This window comes from Pituophis catenifer, unplaced genomic scaffold, assembly GCF_029215685.1.
Source record: "Pituophis catenifer annectens isolate HBS135680 unplaced genomic scaffold, rPitCat1.0.hap2 SCAF_1, whole genome shotgun sequence".
NCBI classification, from domain to species: domain Eukaryota; kingdom Metazoa; phylum Chordata; class Lepidosauria; order Squamata; family Colubridae; genus Pituophis; species Pituophis catenifer.
The window spans coordinates 296,905,862-296,926,897 of record NW_027256881.1 but is presented as its reverse complement, the minus strand read 5'-3'; the positions used below and the strand labels follow the sequence as shown (position 1 = coordinate 296,926,897).

Genomic DNA, 21,036 nt, shown 5'->3' with positions numbered 1-21,036 from the left:
AGCTTTCTAGCCCCAAATGGGGCATGCGGGCCTCACGCATCCCCCCCGCACTGTTTTGGCTTCCATGTTTTGGGCAGGTGGCTTTCCAGGTCCAAAACAGGGAGTGGAGTGGAACCCCCAAAATGCAATGCAAACACCCCCTTCATATGCGCCCCACCCCCGTGCATGTGCCCCACCCCCTGCACATGCACACATGCGTTCCCTGCATGTGTCCCGCTCCCGCGCATGCACAGCAGAGATCCAAAGACCAGCTTGCTGGTGGGAAGCGCACACATATACACGGTGGAGCTGGACTGGGGTGACAGCTGGCATACCCGCAGAGGAGTCCGTGTGGCACCTGTGGCACGCGTGCCATAGGTTTGCCATTACGGCTATAGAAGATATTAAATGATATACTACAGAGTTGAAGAGAAGAAATACTTTCTATGAAGTAGCTAATTTTTTATTTCAAGCCTCAACTCAGTTGATGGTTTATGTACTATAGTTTGAATTGTATCTTTTCCTATGTTGTGGAGTCACTCTGAAGATTAGTTTTTGGATTGTTCAAAAGGACAAGTTAAAATAATTGTATTTCACTTCATAATACCTGTTTGCAGTTTCACTTATAAATGCTTACCTGAATCAAGGATATTGAGTTACTGGAGTTAAATCAGAAGGAATTGTGCATACCAATGAGCCAAAAAGTACAAAATATCCAGCTGTTTGTGGAAATTATTCAAATTTCAATAGGCTTGAGTTTTATTCTTTTTTCACTTCTGCTTTCAAAGCTTTATTCTTTTAAAAATATTAAACCATAAAATATATTTAACGTACCTCAAATGCAAATAAAAACATTAGTAAACAGCTTTTTGAGATGGTTACATTTTTTTGTTAAAAGAACGAAGATACTTTAATCTGTCTGCAGTAAACTTTACACAAATAGCAAGGTACCTCCTATTAATAATCAGATAAAAATACATGAATATTTGCTTGAGAATAACTCCCATCAAATCCAACAGAAATTCTGAATGCATAAATATGCATAATGTCAGTCTGGGATTTATCTAAGAAATATGATTCAACAGTCTAGATTTCATAGGAATGTTTTAAAAATGTAACTTTTTATTTACTATCAAAAACACAAAATTGTAACATACAAATTACTGATGTAGGGCACTTTTACTAAATATTTAACAGATCTATGCATTAAAAATATAAATATCTCTACTTAAAGCATATATACCAATAATTGGGTATATGTTCAGAATTACAAATTTTTATAATAAAAAGAAATGTTTTCAAATGTAAAAGAGTTTAACTAATCAGATCCTGGCAGTGGGGATCTTATCTATAAATTGCCTATAACCAAGGCTCCAAATGTATTTTGAACAAATAATACATCAAAAGTCAACCCCTTTATCTTTAATGTAAGATTTAAAATCTCCCTCTCCCTCATCCTTCAATCATTAAGATATTTCAAAATGCTCAACTCTGAGTTATTATATATTAAAACCCACAAACAAAAAAGGTAACAATTTCAGTATTCTAAACAAAAATATAAATAATAGGTTACCATTAAAAAACAAACTTTTTCTCTGAGCAGTAAGCACCTTTTTTCCTGCTCCTAATATTTTTTTGCTAGCTGTTCATCATCATTTATAGTTTTGCCATCACTGGCACGGATGTAATATTTTCGCATGTGAATCTTAGGTCCGCAAATATAATGTCATGACAGGGCAAACTTTGTGAATTGCCATTTGATGTATGTAATTAGAATGTTCTAATCTAGAACCTCTGTTCTAGAAAAAATGCAATATATATATAATAATTTAAAATGGAAATATGGCTGATTTGCTGTACACGAGAAATATCTCACTCATGTAATTTACAAACTACCAGAACACAGAAAATGGTCATCATTTACAGTATATATTAAATTGCATACTGTTTTCTTGCTTATATTGTATTCTTACATTTCCAAAGTTGCAATACCGCTACAGTAAATGGAACAGTATACAGTTGCATATTGAAAACTTCAAAGATTTGTTGGGATGTTAACTTTTTAAAAAAATCAAATTTTTGATATACAATCCAATATTAATATTGTTTTTCATCACAGAAAAAAGGTTTTTATTAAAACATTTGCAGGCCTTTCTTAATTCTGCTTATTCCACAATGGGAGAGATACTCTAATATCACTTTAATGCGATGTAAAAGTGCTAAATTTAGCTTGGTAATTCGCCAAATGTAACTAGCACAACTTTTCCTAATTTGACACTTTCAACTCCAATATTTTCAAGTCACCATATCTCACAAATCTAAGTACCAGTTTCAGGCAAACCCTATTCAGTACTTTATTGTAGAGAAACCAATACAAGGAAAAGACCTTGACCTGGTGTCTTGCCAGCCAGCTATTTTAAAAGTATATCTGGAAAAGAAGGAGACTTAAAGAGAAATCAGGGCTTTGCAATATATAATTTGTTACTTCTATATACTGTATAAAGCATCTTCTATGTATACCTGAAAGAGATACCCAATTTGGAGATATCTTTTCTAGAGCTATGAATATAATACAAAACAGGTAGCCTAAAAAGATATTATTTGCTTTTGGGAAAATTCTGATATGACAGAGAATTTTTTTTGCCTTTAGACATTTTTTAAGACATAAGAGATCTGAAGTTGAACGAAAGAGTAAATGATTAAGCTGAGCACAGGACACATGTTTTCTTCATATGAGTGTGTTTTTTTCTTATTATCTTCTTTAGTTTTTTCTTCACACTTCCATTGCAGTCACATTTAGGTAGCTTAAAATCAACCAAACAGAAATTTGATGGAATGTAACCTCCCATCCCATCCTATATCTAAAATTACACGAACATGCAAGAATGATACAATCCTTATTTTTTCTGCAGCCTTTGTACCTAATAAAAACCAATAAAAATTTTCTAACTTCTACAATTATAAAATTAGGATTATCTATATTAAAGAATACTAGTCAGTTTTCATCTCAAATTATGCATTTGTCCAGTAGTGAGTCTTATAAAGTGCTTGTCTTGTAATAATGTGGGTTGGACATACATACAGAAGTGCCATGCTGTGTACTGCTCTGGGACAAGGCTATTATCACAAGATGCATATTATTATTATAGTAAATGAGTTTTCTTTTCATTAAGGTAAGTAGGGCAGGATCAGCTGCAGCCAAGAGGTTAAGAGAACTGATGCTGGCCAATGCTGAAGTAATCCAGAACAGTTATCCTCAAAAGAAAGGTGAAACAATGAGTTTGGTCCTTTCATTTCAGCTTATGTGGACAATTCTAGAAGTTCTGAAATAAAAAGGTGCTGCTGCTTTTTTTTAAGTGTAGTACATATTCAGTTACTTTTTGGGTTTCTCCAGGATGTTCAGGAATTTCCCTCTAGTCATTTCTCTGGCTGAAATCACAAAGAAAGAAAGACAAAACAGTTTAACGTATAGCATCAGAACTGGATAATTTCCACTTGTAAAATTAATTTAAATGATTAAAAACAGGATAAAAATAATTTCATATAAAAGAAAACAAAGATCACACTTTAGCTCTTCCAAAGTCTAGAAATATCAGCCAAGCATTGAAAATATTAAAACTCAGCTGTAATGTCCATAAACTGTCTCATTTTATCTGATAACCACTCACTTTATTTTCATAATAGTTATTCTCAAGAGCTCCCTTTCAATTTTTCTACTATATTTATCTACAGACAGTATAATCTAGAATGCCATTTGCTCCTTCTTAGGGCATCTCTTTCTGCAAGCATAACCCCACAACCCCCCTCCATCTCCCTCTATTTCAAGATTACTTATGACCTTAAACATAAATGAGACAGCATTTCTATTCCCCCATAGTAGTGATAGTCCCTAAATATTATATATAATGGAGTTTCAAATTCTCTCAAAGTAGTACATCTATGTATGGTGTATTAAAGTAGAGTTTATAGCTTTGCTCTACTTTAGTCTCACATTGTACTGTCATTCCCAGCAAGGCAAAGTATATATGCTTGTCCGTATCATCAATCTCCATTAAAAGCATTACAGAATTTTACCCAGCTACAGTACTTGCCTGTAGGAAAAAAAATCTGATTTGTGAATTCCAAGATTTTATTGCTGGCCTATTTAAAAAATACTTATTTGATTTGAGAGAAAACACTTCAGCTCTTTTTCTTCCATACCGTCTCCACATTCAGATAGTGATTGGATATATTTTATTTTAGGATTACTACTATACCAAAAGTCTGGGGAATTCAATTTATGGAGGGTCTGACTAGCCATTGTTAAGGGTGATGGTTAGCTTTTATGGCTACTTACATGAGTTCCCAGATAAAAAATATGAAATAGTTGTTTTAGTTATTTAATTTGGATAGTTAAGTACACGATGATGGAATTCATCTTTTGCTTGTGGACTTTTCATGAGTAGCTCATTATTATTTGGGGAACATGATCTTAAACTATGGTCTTACTGTAGCTATATATATCTTTCATGTTATCTTCAATGACATCAAAGCTTCTTTTTTAAAGTGATTTCAAGAACCTTATTAATTGGCAAATAAAAACATCTAGGACTGGTTTTATATGTAACTTCTAGTTGGTAGGACACAAGCAACAATATGTTGGCTTGCAAGGTAGTTTCTAGATTGGAGATTTTATTTTGCATGTGGCTTGTGAAGCTGTCCTTTATCCTACTTGGAGGCTCTCTTCCAAGGCATCTACTACCGTACCATAGATAGTTATAGCAATCAGGTTGAAGGTCTATAAAAGTTTGTCCATAAGAATGGAATGGTAGCATTCATTTATTATGATTCAAATTACATGATTTACAATGGAAACAATTCGATTTGTCATACAGGACATATGCATTCTGCAGCAAATTAAATCATCACAGAAGTGGATGGCACTTTCTCTCCCCTCCTTTATTCTTGCTCATTTCTGATTCTTTTGGAAACTAATTCAGGAAGCTGCTTCCAGGTTCCAGGTTCCTTAAATTTTCAATGACATTTCTTTCAGTATTCTTTCTTCTTGGTCCCCTCCCTGGTGAACTGCTTTCTTTCACATCTCCCAGCTATCTCTTTTCCTCCCTTCTGCATGAAGACCAAGGCTTTTTAAATAAGAGGAGAGGGGCTGGATAATATCTTCCTGGTTTTTCTTGGGCAAAACTCCCTCCTTTCCAAAGGCTAATATTCTAAAAACACTTAACTTTTTTCTCTCTCTATGGGCAAAAGAAAGATCTGTGGGTCACCACTGGTGTATGTATGTGCTTGCATTTTAAGCCACTATGGATTCTCCTGCCTGCATGCTCAGGTCCTTGAGATATAAGTATTGGCAATCTAACTGAATGTGGGAAGAGAAAGATGTGCCACACCTTGCTTAAATGAATGGGAATTTACCTATTCTTTGCAAATCATATATCAAGATATGGTTTATTGCAAGGGTAGGGAACATAAACCCATGATATCAATGTTCTTGTGAATTTCTCCCTTGCTCCCTGTCCCTACTCCCTTCAACATATATAAATTAATATGAAACTGACATGCTGCAAGTGTTAACATATCTTTATTTTCAAAAATGGCTTTGGGCTCTACACAGGCCCCAACGGCATTTTCGGAAAATGAAAGAATTTCATTTAAAGAGAGGTTTAGAGAGCTGATGAGTACAAGGATCATGCATGTAATCCTAGATCACAGCTGCATTATGTCCAATCCAAGTCTGTGTTATATCATCTTGAGTATGCATTCTTGTTAAAATCTAAAGAACATAAATATCTTGGAGAATCAGATTGATGGCCAAAGACAACAGTATTATTAAATGTGTCTGGTTTACTATAAATGCGTCTTGATAGGCAAACATTTTGGCTAGTGAAAAAATTTGGAACTTAAAAAGCAAATTCAGTTAGTAAAAAATACTCTTTGAGACAGGAATTTAGTATGTTCATACATAAATTTAAGCATCACTATATTTCTCTTCTTTCTCACACACATATGGATAGGAATCTAAAAAAATGGCTTTGATCCAGTTTCAAAATTCAAATCCAGATGAGCTAGGAGAATTTTGCTTAGAGGATTAAGAATTAGGCTCTGTCTTCTAGATATCTGTGACATATATGATTTTGATTATTTTTGTAGAATTATAAAAGAATCCATATTTAAGTCTACTTAAAGTTTAAGAGATTCATATTCATTTTGTGGGAACCAACTATCAGAAAATGTTCAGAATTACCAGCAGTAGATTCTGATTGTATCAGTCGTATCACAGAAAACATAAAGTTGAGATAACAATGAAAATCTGGTGCCTCTGAATTCCATGCAGATGAGTACTGTACAGTTTTATTTATCATATGATTATAGATAATCTATAGGAATACAATATCTAACTATTGATTTTTTTTTTTTTTAATTTGATTTATATGCCGCCCTTCTCCGGAGACTCAGGGCGGCTTACAGTGCGTTAAGCAATAGCCTTCATACTTTTGTATATTTATACAAAGTCAGCTTATTGCCCCCACAAACTGGGTCCTCATTTAACCTACCTTAGAAAGGATGGAAGGCTGAGTCAACCTTGAGCCTTGGAGAGATTCGAACCAGCAGTAAATTGCAGGCAGCTGTGTTAATAACAGGGTGCTTTAAACCACTGTAGTACCAAGGCTCTTTTTTAATAAATATTAAAAATAAATATTATTTTAATAAAATATTACAGTTATAAGTCTCAAAATTAGAAGGTCTATGATTAACCTCTATCCAAACAAATAGTTAAAACTTATTTCTTTAAACAACTTACAAGAGGCCACAAAAAAGTAACTTTTTTAGTGTTTTTAAAAAATAAGTCATCCCATTCCAAATGTACATAATGTTGGTGGGAGTCCATTCCAAAGAATTGAAACCAGATGAAGAAAAGCTCATAATCATGACATGATTATTTTCATATAGAACCAAATATTTATAAGCAGTAGAACCTTATTTGATAATTGGTCAAGCATGCTGGTGTGATTCCAAGTCTTATAAATATTTAGGACATTATTTCTCAACATTATAAATTTATACTGATATCTTTCTCACATACTCAACCAGTATCATGACTATCTGGCATTAGAATAACTCTTCAAAACATGAACAGAATGTGACTAAATTTGCTAAACTGGCAATTGAAACAATTAGTTTAAAACTGGGCCAGATCTGCTGAGGGTTGCAGAGAAAAACATTCCAGAAAAATTCTCACAACGTATCCCTTTGGGACAGGCAGCAGCTCAGAATATTACTGATTACTCCATTCTAAATTGCCTTCCCTCCTTGTCACATAATCCAGAAAAAAGCTTATCCAATGTACTCTATGCATTATGGTACACATATGCTCACAAATGCACAGAGTCACACAAACCTAACACAAGAGGAAAACAGAAATACAAAGACATAATACACTACTTTATCACACAGATAAAAAGACAGACATGTCCCTTGACTATTGCCTAGTAAAGGGATTGAAAAGAATTTAGCCACCCTCTATGTGCTTTTCCTGTTGTTATTTCCCAGTAGGGTTTATGAGGATTTCTTAAGAAATAAAGATATTGCCAACGCTTCCTTTCTTCCCCGAACCACTATCATACCTCACTTTTTAAAATTTTTACTTATAAGGATTGATTCCATCCCAAATTCTGTGGTGACAAATTTTTTCCTTGTTAGAAGTGTAAGCCTAGGACCAGGGGTGGCATTCACTTTGTCAGTTTTGGAAGATAATTCAAAAATGTGACGTGATGATATCCGGACGAGTGGGCAGAGCCTTCCCGCTGCCACTGCTACCTGTTCCCCTGAACCAGATAGAACGGGCTGAATACCACCACTGCCTAGGACCTGACAGATCTAGAACCATAACTCAAGTTCAATTGACAGGACTATTGTTGAAATGAGATGAATTAGCTCAAATTTGTCCATATTTTTTTCATACTCTGATTCCAAGCTGCTAAAGCTTTAGACTGCTTTATTAAAACTCAAGACCAAAATGGACAGGGGAAGAAAGAAAAGATGGGATGTAGGCACACAATCACTTTGTGCCCAGAATCAGGAAACTTCAAACCATGTTTAATATAAATTTCACTACATGAAATTGGTTATATAAACTGGCTTTGGGATCACTGAGTTGCCATTCATTTCAAAATATTCTTGTTTACGTGGTGTTCTTGACTCAAGTATTTAAAATGTAGAAGATGCTCATGTTTTATAATCATTTTTTTCTTTCTTTAAACAAGCTAAGAAGAACAAGCTAAGTTTAAACACAGTCTCAGGAAATCTGGGGGGAAAAATCAGTTTGAATTAAAACCCTGCCTTGCTCAAGTAATGTCAACCTGAAGCATTATCTGCTGATGGAATGAAAGTTTTTCAGAGCACCAGTCCCATATAGGAGATATACGAATGTGTGACAACTATGCGCCCCTGAAGAGGGCTGCACCTTATAAATCAAGCTGCAAGCATTGACTAGCACTGCATCCAACTAAAATTACTGTGAGTTGGGGGCTGCTCCAGAACACGTGCCCTCCTGTTCGCTTGTCATCGGAGATGTTAACATTTCTGATTAATTCACAGACCTCTCATTTTATTCTTCATTCCTTTATCCTTGCTATCCTGCTCTGCTGCAGCTTAAAGATTCTTACCCGACCTGCTACAATAATCACCACTCGCTCGTCCTCCCCCCCACCTGGTGAAATTGTTTAGTGATGCCAACCGCGCTTTTAATTTGCAAGACATCAGACACAGAGGTAATTTATACCAACATCTGTTCATTTCTGACTTCTGAAACAAACTCACACATGCTGCTACAAAATCCCATTAGAAGCAAGACAGCCTTCTGCTATTCTGTATTCCTCTTCTCAATACACACGAAGGAGTCAACTAAGCTTTAAATTTTAAAACATATGAAACAAAATCAAGAGAAGATCTTTACAGATATCAAATAACCCTTTCACGTTCATTAAAGCCATCTAAATTGTGTAGAAAAAAATCTGAATTTTCCTACCTCCTTTCTACCTTCCTTTTGTAGCTGTGCTTATCTCTATTTTGTTGAACAATATCAATACATATACTGTTACAGACAAGAAGATATCTATAATTTCCTCTTGTAACCAACAATATCTGTACTGATAGATTGCAAAATGTTCTGTCCCGGTGTCTCAGTCATTCCTTAGTTGCCACTCCCCAGTCTATGAATATAAGAGGGACAAAAAATTGTCCCTAGTGGACGTGCTTTCTTGTTTCATATTATTCCAGTTCAATGCTCCTTAAACCTTATTAGAAATTTTAATTTAAGACATCCCATAGTCATTTCAATGAAAAAAAAGCAAGTGGATACAGAACCAGCTGCCCACATCGTAGTCGCAATTGCCGTCAGGGAAACTTATAATAATAATTGTCATCACACACTACCCATGGAAATGAGGGAAGCCACTTAATGCACAATGGTGAATCTCTAAATGAATAGCTAACAAAATTGTACAAGAAACCATAGGTACCTTGTTCAAATATGCTTAATCTCAGGGACTTGCCCACTGACAATTGGATCTAGTACCGATTTCACAGTATTAACAGGGAACCATAGGATCTAAGCAGCATAAACATGAATTGCCATGTCAGGACAAAATTTATAGTCTATCCTATGCAGTACATCTATCACTACAATAGAAGATCAACAATGAATACAACTGCAATAGCTCAGTTACAAATTAATCTCCTCAGTTATATGGAGAAGTGAGAGCACTGAAGATCACAGAAAGCACCAATTTAGGATGTAATCGGCCTAGGTTACAATAAAGCTGAATATCTGAACAAATCCACTTTTTCCTGTGACTACCTACAAAACAGCTATTGGGTTACTATAAATAACAAGAGAATCTTGAACCAGGAATTAAATTTTCTGCCAGAGACTAGATGGAGTGCAAACCAGGTATTGGACAAAAGAGGAAGAAGCCAAAAATGAAAGCTTAATTTACCAGTTGCAAGGAAGGAGGAGCACAGTTTAATATAATCTCCACTTTGGAACTTCAATCCCTCAATCCTGTATTTAGCCTTGTTGTCTTGGTCTCCCTTCCTACCACAGTCCCCAAACTGCCTCCCGCAGTAAATTTTGTGACTGTTGGTGGAAGATATTCAGTAGTGCAGATTGATTTCTTGCAAGTGAGAAGATGAGGGATTACCAAAAGCAGCCCTGGTTAACAAGATTGGGTGCAGAATCTCTTGTGAGAGCAGCCCACTCTGCCAGCACTTTGCATCCTTTCACTATGACATATGGGTTTCATTACACAAAGATTTTCCTTATTTCAACACGGAGGAGATTACATTAGAAACTCAGGGCTATCTTTACATCTGTAGTAATTTAAAGGTTAAGTAACATTTTTAATCAAATGTTATGTCAATGACAAAGACATAAGGTTTGGCTTCTATCGAAAGTAGAAAATGTAGTGGTTGGATGTTTCTTCTAGTAAGCTATTTAGTGAAAAAAAGAACATGGTAGAAGATTGGATTTCCAATGTCACTATCTCCCCCAATATTTCATAAAACCCCTTTTTTAAAGATATGGTAACCATGGGCTCCATGTTTCATTAGAACGTGGTAGTCATGGGATTTAGTGAGGTAATGAAAGTAATGCCTTCCATTTATGTAAAAAGCTGTCACCCTAAAGGGTCACTATAGATAGGAGAGATTTTAATGCATAAAGGTGATCAATATGCAAGTAATATTTTGTTTTAGAGAAGGATTGAAGCACACTGATAGTGAATGTAACTTGCAGATAAGATTCTCAAGTCAACTATTTGTACTTCTAGCTAAACTCCAAAGGAGCCTGAAAGAGAAGATGCAAAACAATACTAAATACAAGGACCAATGATGCAGTACAAGGTAGTTTTCTAGGCTCCCAAAGTCATATAAATATACATATGCCACTCATCCTATACTGGATACATATATTTCTGAAAATATTACTGCAATTGCTTGTTAATTCAAAAGCCACAGTTCCAAAAAACCTCAACTGTCACTCTGAAGTGATTGACCTTCCTTCCCCACACATATATTTACATTTATTCTTCCTTAATATAATTTTGTTGCTACCCAGTCAGTCATCCAAAATAAGGAGCCTTCCTGTACACTCTGCTTATATTTGTTGTCATTTTTTACACTCAAATCACTGTTGAAAACAGTACACCATTCTTCTATTCTTCCAATGTTAGCTTGCTAAATAAATTATTTTCCTTGGTTTAAATGCCTTTAAAAACATCTAGGTTGCGATACTATTCAAAACACTTTAAAACACTTTAACACTTTAAAAACATAATTGGAATTCAGGCAGAAAGAATTAAACCACTTCTTAAATGTGTATGTGTGTACATACGTATGTATGCATGTATATCAACCAACCTATCGATTTACACAGGCATTTGGATTACTGCATTCCTAATTTATTAATTAGGATCACTGTAATGTAATACAGCAAAAAGTCATTAGCTAAGATTAGTAAATATACAGAACTTAACAAAAAGTGCTTTTTCACTTGCACTATCTCTTCCCTCTCCCTGTATTTAGAATGAAAAAACAAACAAACCAGGAATTATACTGTCAAATCGTATCTCTTGGTCATACTAAAAACCTAAACATTTCTCTTTCAGAACTAAAGCTTGCTAGTAAACTATAACCAGAAAACATATATTCTTGTTTTGTTCAAGTCCACTTATTGTTGCTTTTCTTCTATTCAATATGTTTTTTTAAACAGAAGACTTGTTATTTTTTACTTTAAAAATTTAGTATTTTTTTTTACAATTTTCTTATTAGTATAGCAAGACTATAGCTTTTTTTACTATCATAGTCCCTCAGATCTTTACGCTGAAATCTGGTAACAATTCCAAATTTCAATGAGAAGTGAAAACAACTAGCTAATAAATTTTAAAAGATAATATTCATACTGAACAGTGGTGGGTTGCTCCCGGTAGCAGCAGCGGCGGGAGGCTCTGCCCACCTCCCCAGACATCATAAAAAATGCTCTGTGCATGTGCAGAAGTGCCGCATCCCCGCAAAGTAAGTGCGCGCGCCAGTGGTGGGTTGCCTCTGGTTTGATCTGGTTCTATAGAACTCGTAGTAAAACCGGTGGGAGGCTCCACCCACTCACCATAACATCATCATGGGTGATCTGCGCATGCGCAAAAGCGCGCACGGTCCCATTGCAAACTAGTAGTAAAGGAAAGTAGAACCCACCCCTGGCGTGTGCACCCACCCGCGCGCTACTAATAGCAAATCAATAGTCCCAGGATTTGAAACCCATTACTGATACCGAAGTTCTAAAGAGGACAGATAGCTAATATTGACTATGGTATTTTATGAAAGTATTTGAAGTTTTCCAGTACGCTGCTCCTCCAATCCATTGTGCGGGTTTTTCTCTCATGTTGCTGGGGAACTGAGTGCAGATGTTTTTCAAATAATTATCTGACCACGCCCACTCTGTCACTCCCACCCCAGTCTTTCTCACTCAGTTACTGAGGGAACTTCTGTTTCTTACAGCTCTGCAGTCAGAAATCAATTACTAATTATTTACAAAGGTTCTTTATTTTAGTTTATTTTTACTTTGCCTGTTATAAGGAGCTGCATCGAGGGATTTCAGATGCTGCAGTGGGGCGGTAACGTGTCTGGGGCTCCAGGCTGTTCCGCTCCTTCTAGCATTCAAGCAGCGAGCCGGATTCCGACCCGGCTTGGCGGATCCGCATTATTTCAGCCGCTGGCGCTTTGTTGTGTTACCAGTGAGCTGGTATAATCACGACCGCCTCAGCTCCGACCTCGTTAGCAGCTCCGGAGTCAATGCCGATGCATAGCGGCATACTCCGATGTCCAGGAGAAGCCTCGCAGCGCACCTGTTGATTTGCATCCTGTCAACGTTGGGTCGCATTTTGGGCCATCTCTCCCGCCGTGGCCGCCATTTTGTTGCATCTGAAGTTGGCAGCCACCATCTTGGATCATCAATTTGAATTGCAAAATTATCAACGTTTACAAATTGAGGTACAGTGGACATTTGGCGGCTGAATTAAAGTGGTCTTAACGCTTCTGACATTATCGGCTCACATTTTGGACAGTTTCTGCCGCCACAGCCACCATTTTGTTAAATCTGCAGTTGGCAGCCTCCATTTTGAATTGCCATTTTGTCATCGCTAGCAACCTGAGATACCGTGGAGGTGTGGGGTGGCTGAACTAAGGTGCAGAGGCGGCAGTTTGGGTTTCTGAGCAGGGCCTTGCCACATTCCTGGATTGAGACAGTTCTGGGGGCATTTAATGGCTGTAATTTAGAGTCTGAGAGTCGGGACATTGATTGCTGTCACCACCCATTACTGCTGTCATTACTGTGGTTCCATCGGCCTAAATTTCAGCACTACGGTCTCGTTTGCAGACTGTTACTGACACAGCCCTCAATACTGCTCATTATATTATTAGCGACATGGCTGACTCAGATCTATCGTCAGATTTAGAGCAGGAAATCAGTCCCCCAGCTACTCAGCACAAATAGCAGGCTGGGCCAAAGAGATCTAAGGCCGAAGCCACCAGCCTGAAAGACAAAGCTTCTCAGCCATTACATAACAAGGATGAGATGAGGCGCTATAAAACGCTTGAGAAGCAGTTTGAGAAGGCCAAATGGGCCAAGCAGCCATCAACCCGTTATGGCAGTTCGGAGGAACCTGGCCCTTCTTCTCTACAGCCTCGGATAGTGCCTCCCTGCATCACCCTGAACATGATCCCGGGGTTCAACAGGACTCTATTTCTTCCAATGTTTCTTTGGCACCTCAGGTTGACTAACCTCTGAGGACCAGATGTATTCCTGAAGCTACATTTATTCTAACAGTGGCGGGGCTCCACCCTGAGGAACCATCAGGCCAGTTGGATTTTCAGTCAATTTTGTCAGATGCCTTGGCAAAAATTTTAGCGGCTGGTCTCCAACAAGGTGCTGGCAGTGCACAACCTCAGCCTATCAGCCATCAGGCTCAAGCGCGCTCCAATCTGCTTGCCAAACAGCCTATCCAGGCTCAGGCTGAGTATGTGTCCTCAGAGGACTCTGACCATGCTGATGAATGTCCAGAGGACATACAGTTTTCCGAGGACGAAGGCCTTCCTCCTGAGAAGCCTGTGTTCACGGGTCTGTTTCGGCCTTCTGTTTTTAAGTCTCTCTTGCACAAGGCAAAAGTCACCACTCAATTCAGCATGACACCTACTCTGGCTGACAGTAGCAAGCAGCCTACGGCTCCACATGACGCCTTGTTTCAGGTTTCTAAACCTGAGAAGGACGTTATCCTGTGTCCGCCACTATTTGCTGATGTTGTTCAGAATGCTTTCGACCAGCCCGGGTCCTTAACAGCCCCTAGTGGGTTGGACAAGAGGCTTTATTGTGCGGCCTTGGAGTTGGAGGATATTTTAGCCTTGCTCTCTGTGGATGCACCAGTAGCCAACCTTTCATCGGCTTCCACAGTTGCAACAGATGTCATGGACGGTTTGAAGTCCGAGGACAAGAAAGTTGAGTTGGGCTTTAGAAAGGCGCATCAGGCGGCCGCTTGGGCGATCAAAGCGGCCACAGCAACATCATTCTTCAATAGAGCGTCCTTAATCTGGCTCCGTCAGCTACAAGAACGTCTCCCTCCTAATGAGACTCGTATACACTAAGACATCAATAAATTAGTGGTGGCTACAGAGTATTCGACGGATGCCTCCTTAAATGCCGCAAAGTTTGCCTCCCGCGCCTTGGCATCAACTGTTACCAACTGCAGGCTTTTCTGGTTGGGAAACTGGAATGCAGATATGTGCCTTACAACCAGAGGCAGCCCTTTCGGGCCTTCTCTGGACCCAGTGGGTCCTATGTTCAGCGCTCTTTCACCCAAGGTGTGGATCGGAGTTCCGATAGACAGACTTTTCGAGACTGTACACGCAATCCAGCAACATCCAAGTGGCCATTCAGAGGTGACGGTTACCATTCCACCAAAAGAGGCAAATGACTCACACCCTTCCGATCCCATTGGTGGTCGTCTCCAGCAATTTCACCACCAATGGGCTCTATCTACACCCGAGGAGTGGATTTGACAAACAGTGCGCCACGGACTTTGTCTAGAATTCATCGACACCCCTCCCAGTTGATTTCTTCGCTGCCAGGTCTCTCATCTCCAACAACACCGGCAGCTGATGGAAGCGGAGATTTCTCACCTGCTGACCATCAGAGCAATAGAACCGGTACCCAAAGATCACGAGAAGGCCGGTTTTTACTCCACCCTGTTCTTGGTGGCCAAATCTTCGGGGGGACACAGAGGCATCTTGAACCTGAAACAGCTCAAAAAATTCATTTTGTATCACAGGTTCAAGATGCAGTCTCTCGGATCGATCCTGGCGTGCATCAGACACAACAACCTCCTGCAGTCAGTGGACCTTCGGGAGGCTTATCTTCATGTCCCGATCCATCCGGCGCATCGCAAGTACCTGAGATTCGAGTACAACACCCATCATTTGCAGTACTGCATGATGCCATGATGCCATTCGGGCTTTCTTCTGCCCCCAGAATGTTCACCAAACTGGTGGCAGTGGTAGCCGCATCACTACGGTCCCTCCCCATACGGCTTCTATGCTATTTAGACAACATTCTTGTCCCCTCATCAGCTCCACAACAAGCCACAAGGGACATGGAAGCGGTGATCCATGTGTTTCAAAATCACGGATTCACCATCAACTACAAGAAGAGCCATCTCATCCCGACTACACATCTTCTTCACTTGGGTACTGTAATCGACACAACAAAAGGTCAGGTCTTTCTGTCACCAGACCGGATCCACAGTATCAAAACGTTAGTGACCCAGATAAGGTCCCAGCGGAAGGTTCCTCTTCTCCAACTGTCTCAATTGTTGGGGAAGATGGTGTCCTGTATTGGCATAGTTCCCTGGGCACGCAGGCACACGAGACCACTGCAGTGGTTCCTGCTACCATTTCAAAAGTCGGGTCGCAGCACATCTCCATCACTGATTCCATTGCCTCAAGTGCGTCTGTCCCTCACGTGGTGGACATCTCCGGCTCTCCAGAAAGGGTGCGTGTTTCTCGAGGTCAATCGTCTCGTCCTTACATCGGACGCCAGTCTCGTGAGATGGGGAGCCCACCTCTTAGATCAGGTGGTTCAAGGTCGTTGGTCGGCATCGGAGGCAGCGAACAGCATCAACTGGCTGGAGCTGAGAGCTGTTCGCCTCGTACTACAGCACTTCCATCCCATGTTGGAGGGCCAGCATGTGTTGATCAGGACGGGCAACATGACGACCAAGGCCCATGCCAATTGGGAGGGGGGCACTCGATCCAAACCCCTGATGATCAAGGCAGAACATCTTCTGGCCTGGGCGGAACGCCACACAGCGTCACTAAGAGCGGATCACATTTCCAGACTGTCAAATGTGCAAGCCGACTGGCTCAGTCGAGAGAGGATAGACCTAGCCGAGTGGCGGCTTCACCTGGACAATTTCCGGGAAATTGTTCAGAGGTTTGGACAACCTCTGGTGGGCCTATTCGCCACCCCTCAAAACGCACAGCTGCCCAGGTTCTACACACGTTACCAGTGCATAGGAGCGGAGGGCTGCAATTTATTTATTTATTTATTTATTTATTTGTTTAAATTTCTATACCGCCCTTCTCCAATAGGACTCAGGGCGGTGCACAGCCTAAGTAAAAACAAAGCATACAAAATTTAAAAAACAGTATTAAAATAATTAAATGTTCTGGCCGTAAATTAAAACAACCCAATTTAAAATCAATTTAAAATTAGCTCAAGCCAGCCCAGCTAGTTGAAATAAATAGGTTTTCAGGGCCCGACGAAAAATCCGGAGGTCTGTTATTATACGTAACTCTGGGGGAAGGTTATTCCAGAGGGTGGGCGCCGTCACAGAGAAGGCTCTCCCCCTGGGGGTCGCCAGCCGACATTGTCTGGCGGACGGCACCCTGAGGAGGCCCACTCTGTGCCCTGAGATGTCGGTGGCCTCCCGGACTACTTCACACTTTCCCGTCTCTGCCTCTGATTCCCCAGGTAATTTGGAAGTTGTTATCGGAACAAGCAGATATTCTTTTAGTGGCACCTCTTTGGCTGTGCAGGCCTTGGTACATGGACTTGGTGAGTCTGTCAGTGGCTCCACTGTGGACAATTCCTCTACAGCAGGTCTCTCTCAGCCAGGGGGTCATCTCCCATCCAGAGCCTCAGTGGCTCCGGTTGACCGTCTGGCACTTGAGAAGGTCCTGCTGAGGAAAGACAGACTCTCTGACAAGGTCATAGAAGTTATTCAGTCATCCAGGCGCCCCTCCACGACTAGTATTTATCAGGCATCGTGGAGGGCGTTTGTGAGTTGGTGTGCGGCTCACCATGTAGACCCTACATCTGCTGACATTCCAGATGTGCTGAATTTCTTACTAGATGGCCTGTCCAGGGGCCTTGCTCCTGCCACTTTGAGACATCAAGTAGCAGCTCTTGCCACTGTTCTTAATTGCGAACCTCATCGCACATTGTCACAGAACCTGCGCATTCAAACTTTTTTGCATGGAGCAGCAACATATCTCCTTTGATAATCCATCAATATCCATCCTGGGACCTCCCGCTGGTGGTTCAGGCCCTTACCTCTGCTCCTTTAGAGCCGTTGGGATCAGTTCCTCTTAAATTCCTGACGTTCAAACTTACCTTTCTTCTTGCAATCACTTCTGCACAGAGGATTTCCGAGCTGACCACTTTATCTATTCGTAAAGACCTCTGCATCTTTTACTCGGATAGAGTGGTGATGAGGTTGGACCCTTCTTTCACACCTAAGGTGAACTCATGGTTTCACCGGGCCCAGGAGCTCATCCTCCCGAACTTTTGTCCCGATCCAAGGCATCCTCGTGAGAAAGCTTGGCACACGTTGGATGTGCGGAGGGCTCTTAGATGTTATATCAGACGAATGGAGTCGTTTTGGTTAACTGAGGCGTTACTTGTATCCTTCAATCCTTCCTCCAGCAGTCTCATCTGCTACTGTAGGTCGTTGGATTAAGGCCTGTATCTCCACAACATATGACATCAAAGCCAGACCGTTACCGGGCAGGATTTATGCACATTCGACTCGCAGTGCGGCGACCACGGCGGCTTGGGCAACGCAAGCTTCAGTTCTGGAAATCTGCCGTGCTGCCACTTGGGCATCAGCTTCTTCATTCATACGCCATTATAAAATTGATTCTTTTGCCTCCGCTGAGGCATCATTTGGCCGTAGAGTTCTATAGCAAGTGGCTACCAACCAGGACTCAGGGAGCAGTCTGCCCCCCCGCCCGGGATGTGTGAGCTTGGATAGATCCCGCACAATGGACTGAAGGAGCAGAGTACTGGAAAACAGACGTTGACGTACCTGAACGTCCCTTTTCGGGACACTGCGATTCCAATCCATACCTGCCCTGTTGGGCTTCCTGCTCCCGGTTTCTGACCCGCCTTATTACGGTTGTTTGTTATTATATTTCTTCTAGACCATCAGTTCCTGCGCCTTCGTGAGAAAGACTGGCATGGGAGTGACAGAGTGGGCGTGGTCAGACAATTATTTGAAAAAAATCTGCACTCAGTTCCCCAGCAACATGAGAGAAAAACCCGCATAATGGATTGGAGTCGCAGCGTCCCGAAAAGGGACGTTCAGGTACGTCAACGTCCGTTCTAAAGAGGACAGATAGCTAACATTGACTATGATATTTTATGAAAGTATTTGAAGGCGATACATATTCTAACTGTACCTGTATGTAGGGACTGCATATTTAAAAAAAATAATCTAACCTGATCTGTAATATAGTATCTACTATTTTTCAGTCTGATTTTTTAGAATTACCAATCTTAGCCCTACAATACAATTGGGGTTCTCTAAGCTTAGTTTTTTGATTGCACATATTTTATTATCCCATCAGGTAACTTCTAAAGTGTAGGCATTCTGTGCTACCATCGTACAGATTCTACTACTTGAAAAAAAAAACCAGAATTTTAATTTTTTAAAAAATAATTGTATTCTAAAAGTTATTTCTCTTCATGCCTTTTCACAAAAATATAACAGTAAATTCAAAATGGCAAGCCAAAGCACTGAGTGCAGAGTAGAACTGTCAACTATGGACTGCAATGGATTGCATAAAGATAGCTGGTGACTGGTATTTTTAACTAATGCAGTCCTGGTGAAGATTAAATACATACTGCTAGTAAGATCAAGTTTATTAAGATCATAGGAAGATAGCTATTTTTGTTTTAGCTGGTTTGAATATTGAGATGGATATTCTGAGAGTACCTCCTCCTCCAAGAAACAGACTAGCTTGACCTCCTTGACTCTTGATCTCCATGACACTTGGTGTAGGGAAAGAGTTACATCTCTCCTTGAAGCCAATAAAAAACCCTCTTGATTATAATTTAGATAAGAGCCACTGGATTGAATAATAATGACTGAAACTCCCTTGGCTGTTTCACCTTGAGACGTCCATCACTGGGTTAAACATGATGCTAATTGCATTTGGATTGATTAATTTCTCTCACTCCTGTCTATTCGAATAATGCTTAACAAAATAATCACAGTACCCAGAGCCAAATCTTCTCCGTCAAAGGAATGAAGCCATCAGATCCAGCAGAGATGAAAGAAATGAAGATGACCCGTAATTACTGCTACGGTGATATCATTACCATATTATAGAAAATGAGTGTGGTGAAGGGGGAGAAAGGGGCTGTGATTATTATTTATTTTTTAATGGAAGCTTACAACCCAAGAATGCAGATTGGAGATACTGGAGTGTGTAAATGGAGAGAACTTGGGAGAGAGGATTTTTCCCCCATTAAACTGCAAAAAACAGAGATCACCACACCTTTTGATAAATGTGCTGTGAGCGTTCTCTTTTGTTTTAGTAGTTTTTTTGTACTTGAAGAGGAGATATTTAAGATGCCTTTTTTCTTAGTGGAATCTTATGATAGCCTTTAAATAGCTGTAGTTATTCTGATGTAGTTACCATTTTTTAAACGTTACAATGTTTGTTCTAAATCTTGCACTATCAAACCCTGCTGATCCTGTTCAGAACACAGTTATTTCCAATACCCAAATCTATAAAGTCAATAAATCCAGTTCTTTTATACATTCTCTTCCCTAAAATGCTACTTGTTTTTATGTTTATTGTGATGGGCCCAAATGAGTATCGTATTTATAATTTGTATTGGAATTAGAAAGCAATAATTGTCAGCCCAGCTGTTTCCTGGATACTCTCTTGTTTGAGAAAACAATATAACTTTGCAACAGTTTGGAACCTTGGACCACTTACGCTCTGTAATTATAGCTTTTATATTTTTCTCCTCTTCATTCTGCTTATATCTGCCCCAAGGGGCTGAGGACAAAAAGAGAAAACCACCTATGTTGATTCCGTAGAAAGCCAAAGGTGCTGGTATACAAAAACTGACATGGTATACCAGTAAGTTTCAAAATGTATGAGTTAAGATGGTAATAACTACACAAATATTATTTAAAATCAGAAAGAAAGAACCTCCAAATGTATCCAAACTTTGTACTATAAAATCACCAGCAGGTAATATTAACATATTAGCATATTACAGGTAGTTCCTTAACTTACAAGAGCTCATTTAGTGACCATTCAAAGTTACAATGGCACTGAAAAAAGTGACATATGACCATTTTTCACACAACCTTTGCAGCATCCCCATGATCATGTGATCAAAATTCAGACACTTGGCCACTGACTCATATTTATGGCAGTTGCAGTGTCTCAGGATCATGTGATCCCCTTTTGCGAACTTCTGACAAGCAAAGTCAATGGGAAAACCAGGTTCACTTAACAACCCTGTTACTAATTTAATAACTACAGTGATTCACTTAACAACTTTGTCAAAAATGGTTGTAAAATGGGGTAAAACTTGCTTAAAAAATGTTTCACTTAGCAACATAAATTTTGGGCTCAATTGTAGTCGTAAGTCAAGGACTACTTGTTATCAACTCTTCAATATGAATGGAATTCGACTCTTACACAAGTACACTA

At 39.7% G+C, this 21,036-nt stretch overlaps 1 protein-coding gene across 1 annotated transcript in view; it reads right to left on the bottom strand.

Moving 5' to 3' along the window:
• Positions 1-1,081: 1,081 nt before the first annotated feature.
• Positions 1,082-21,036, bottom strand: part of LIN52 (lin-52 DREAM MuvB core complex component) — a 48,857-nt gene continuing 28,902 nt past the window's right edge. Inside the window, exon 6 of the mRNA XM_070931403.1 lies at positions 1,082-3,408. Within this exon, the coding sequence (XP_070787504.1) occupies positions 3,353-3,408 (56 nt within the window). The 3' untranslated portion in view covers positions 1,082-3,352. The remainder of the gene's footprint in view (positions 3,409-21,036) is intronic.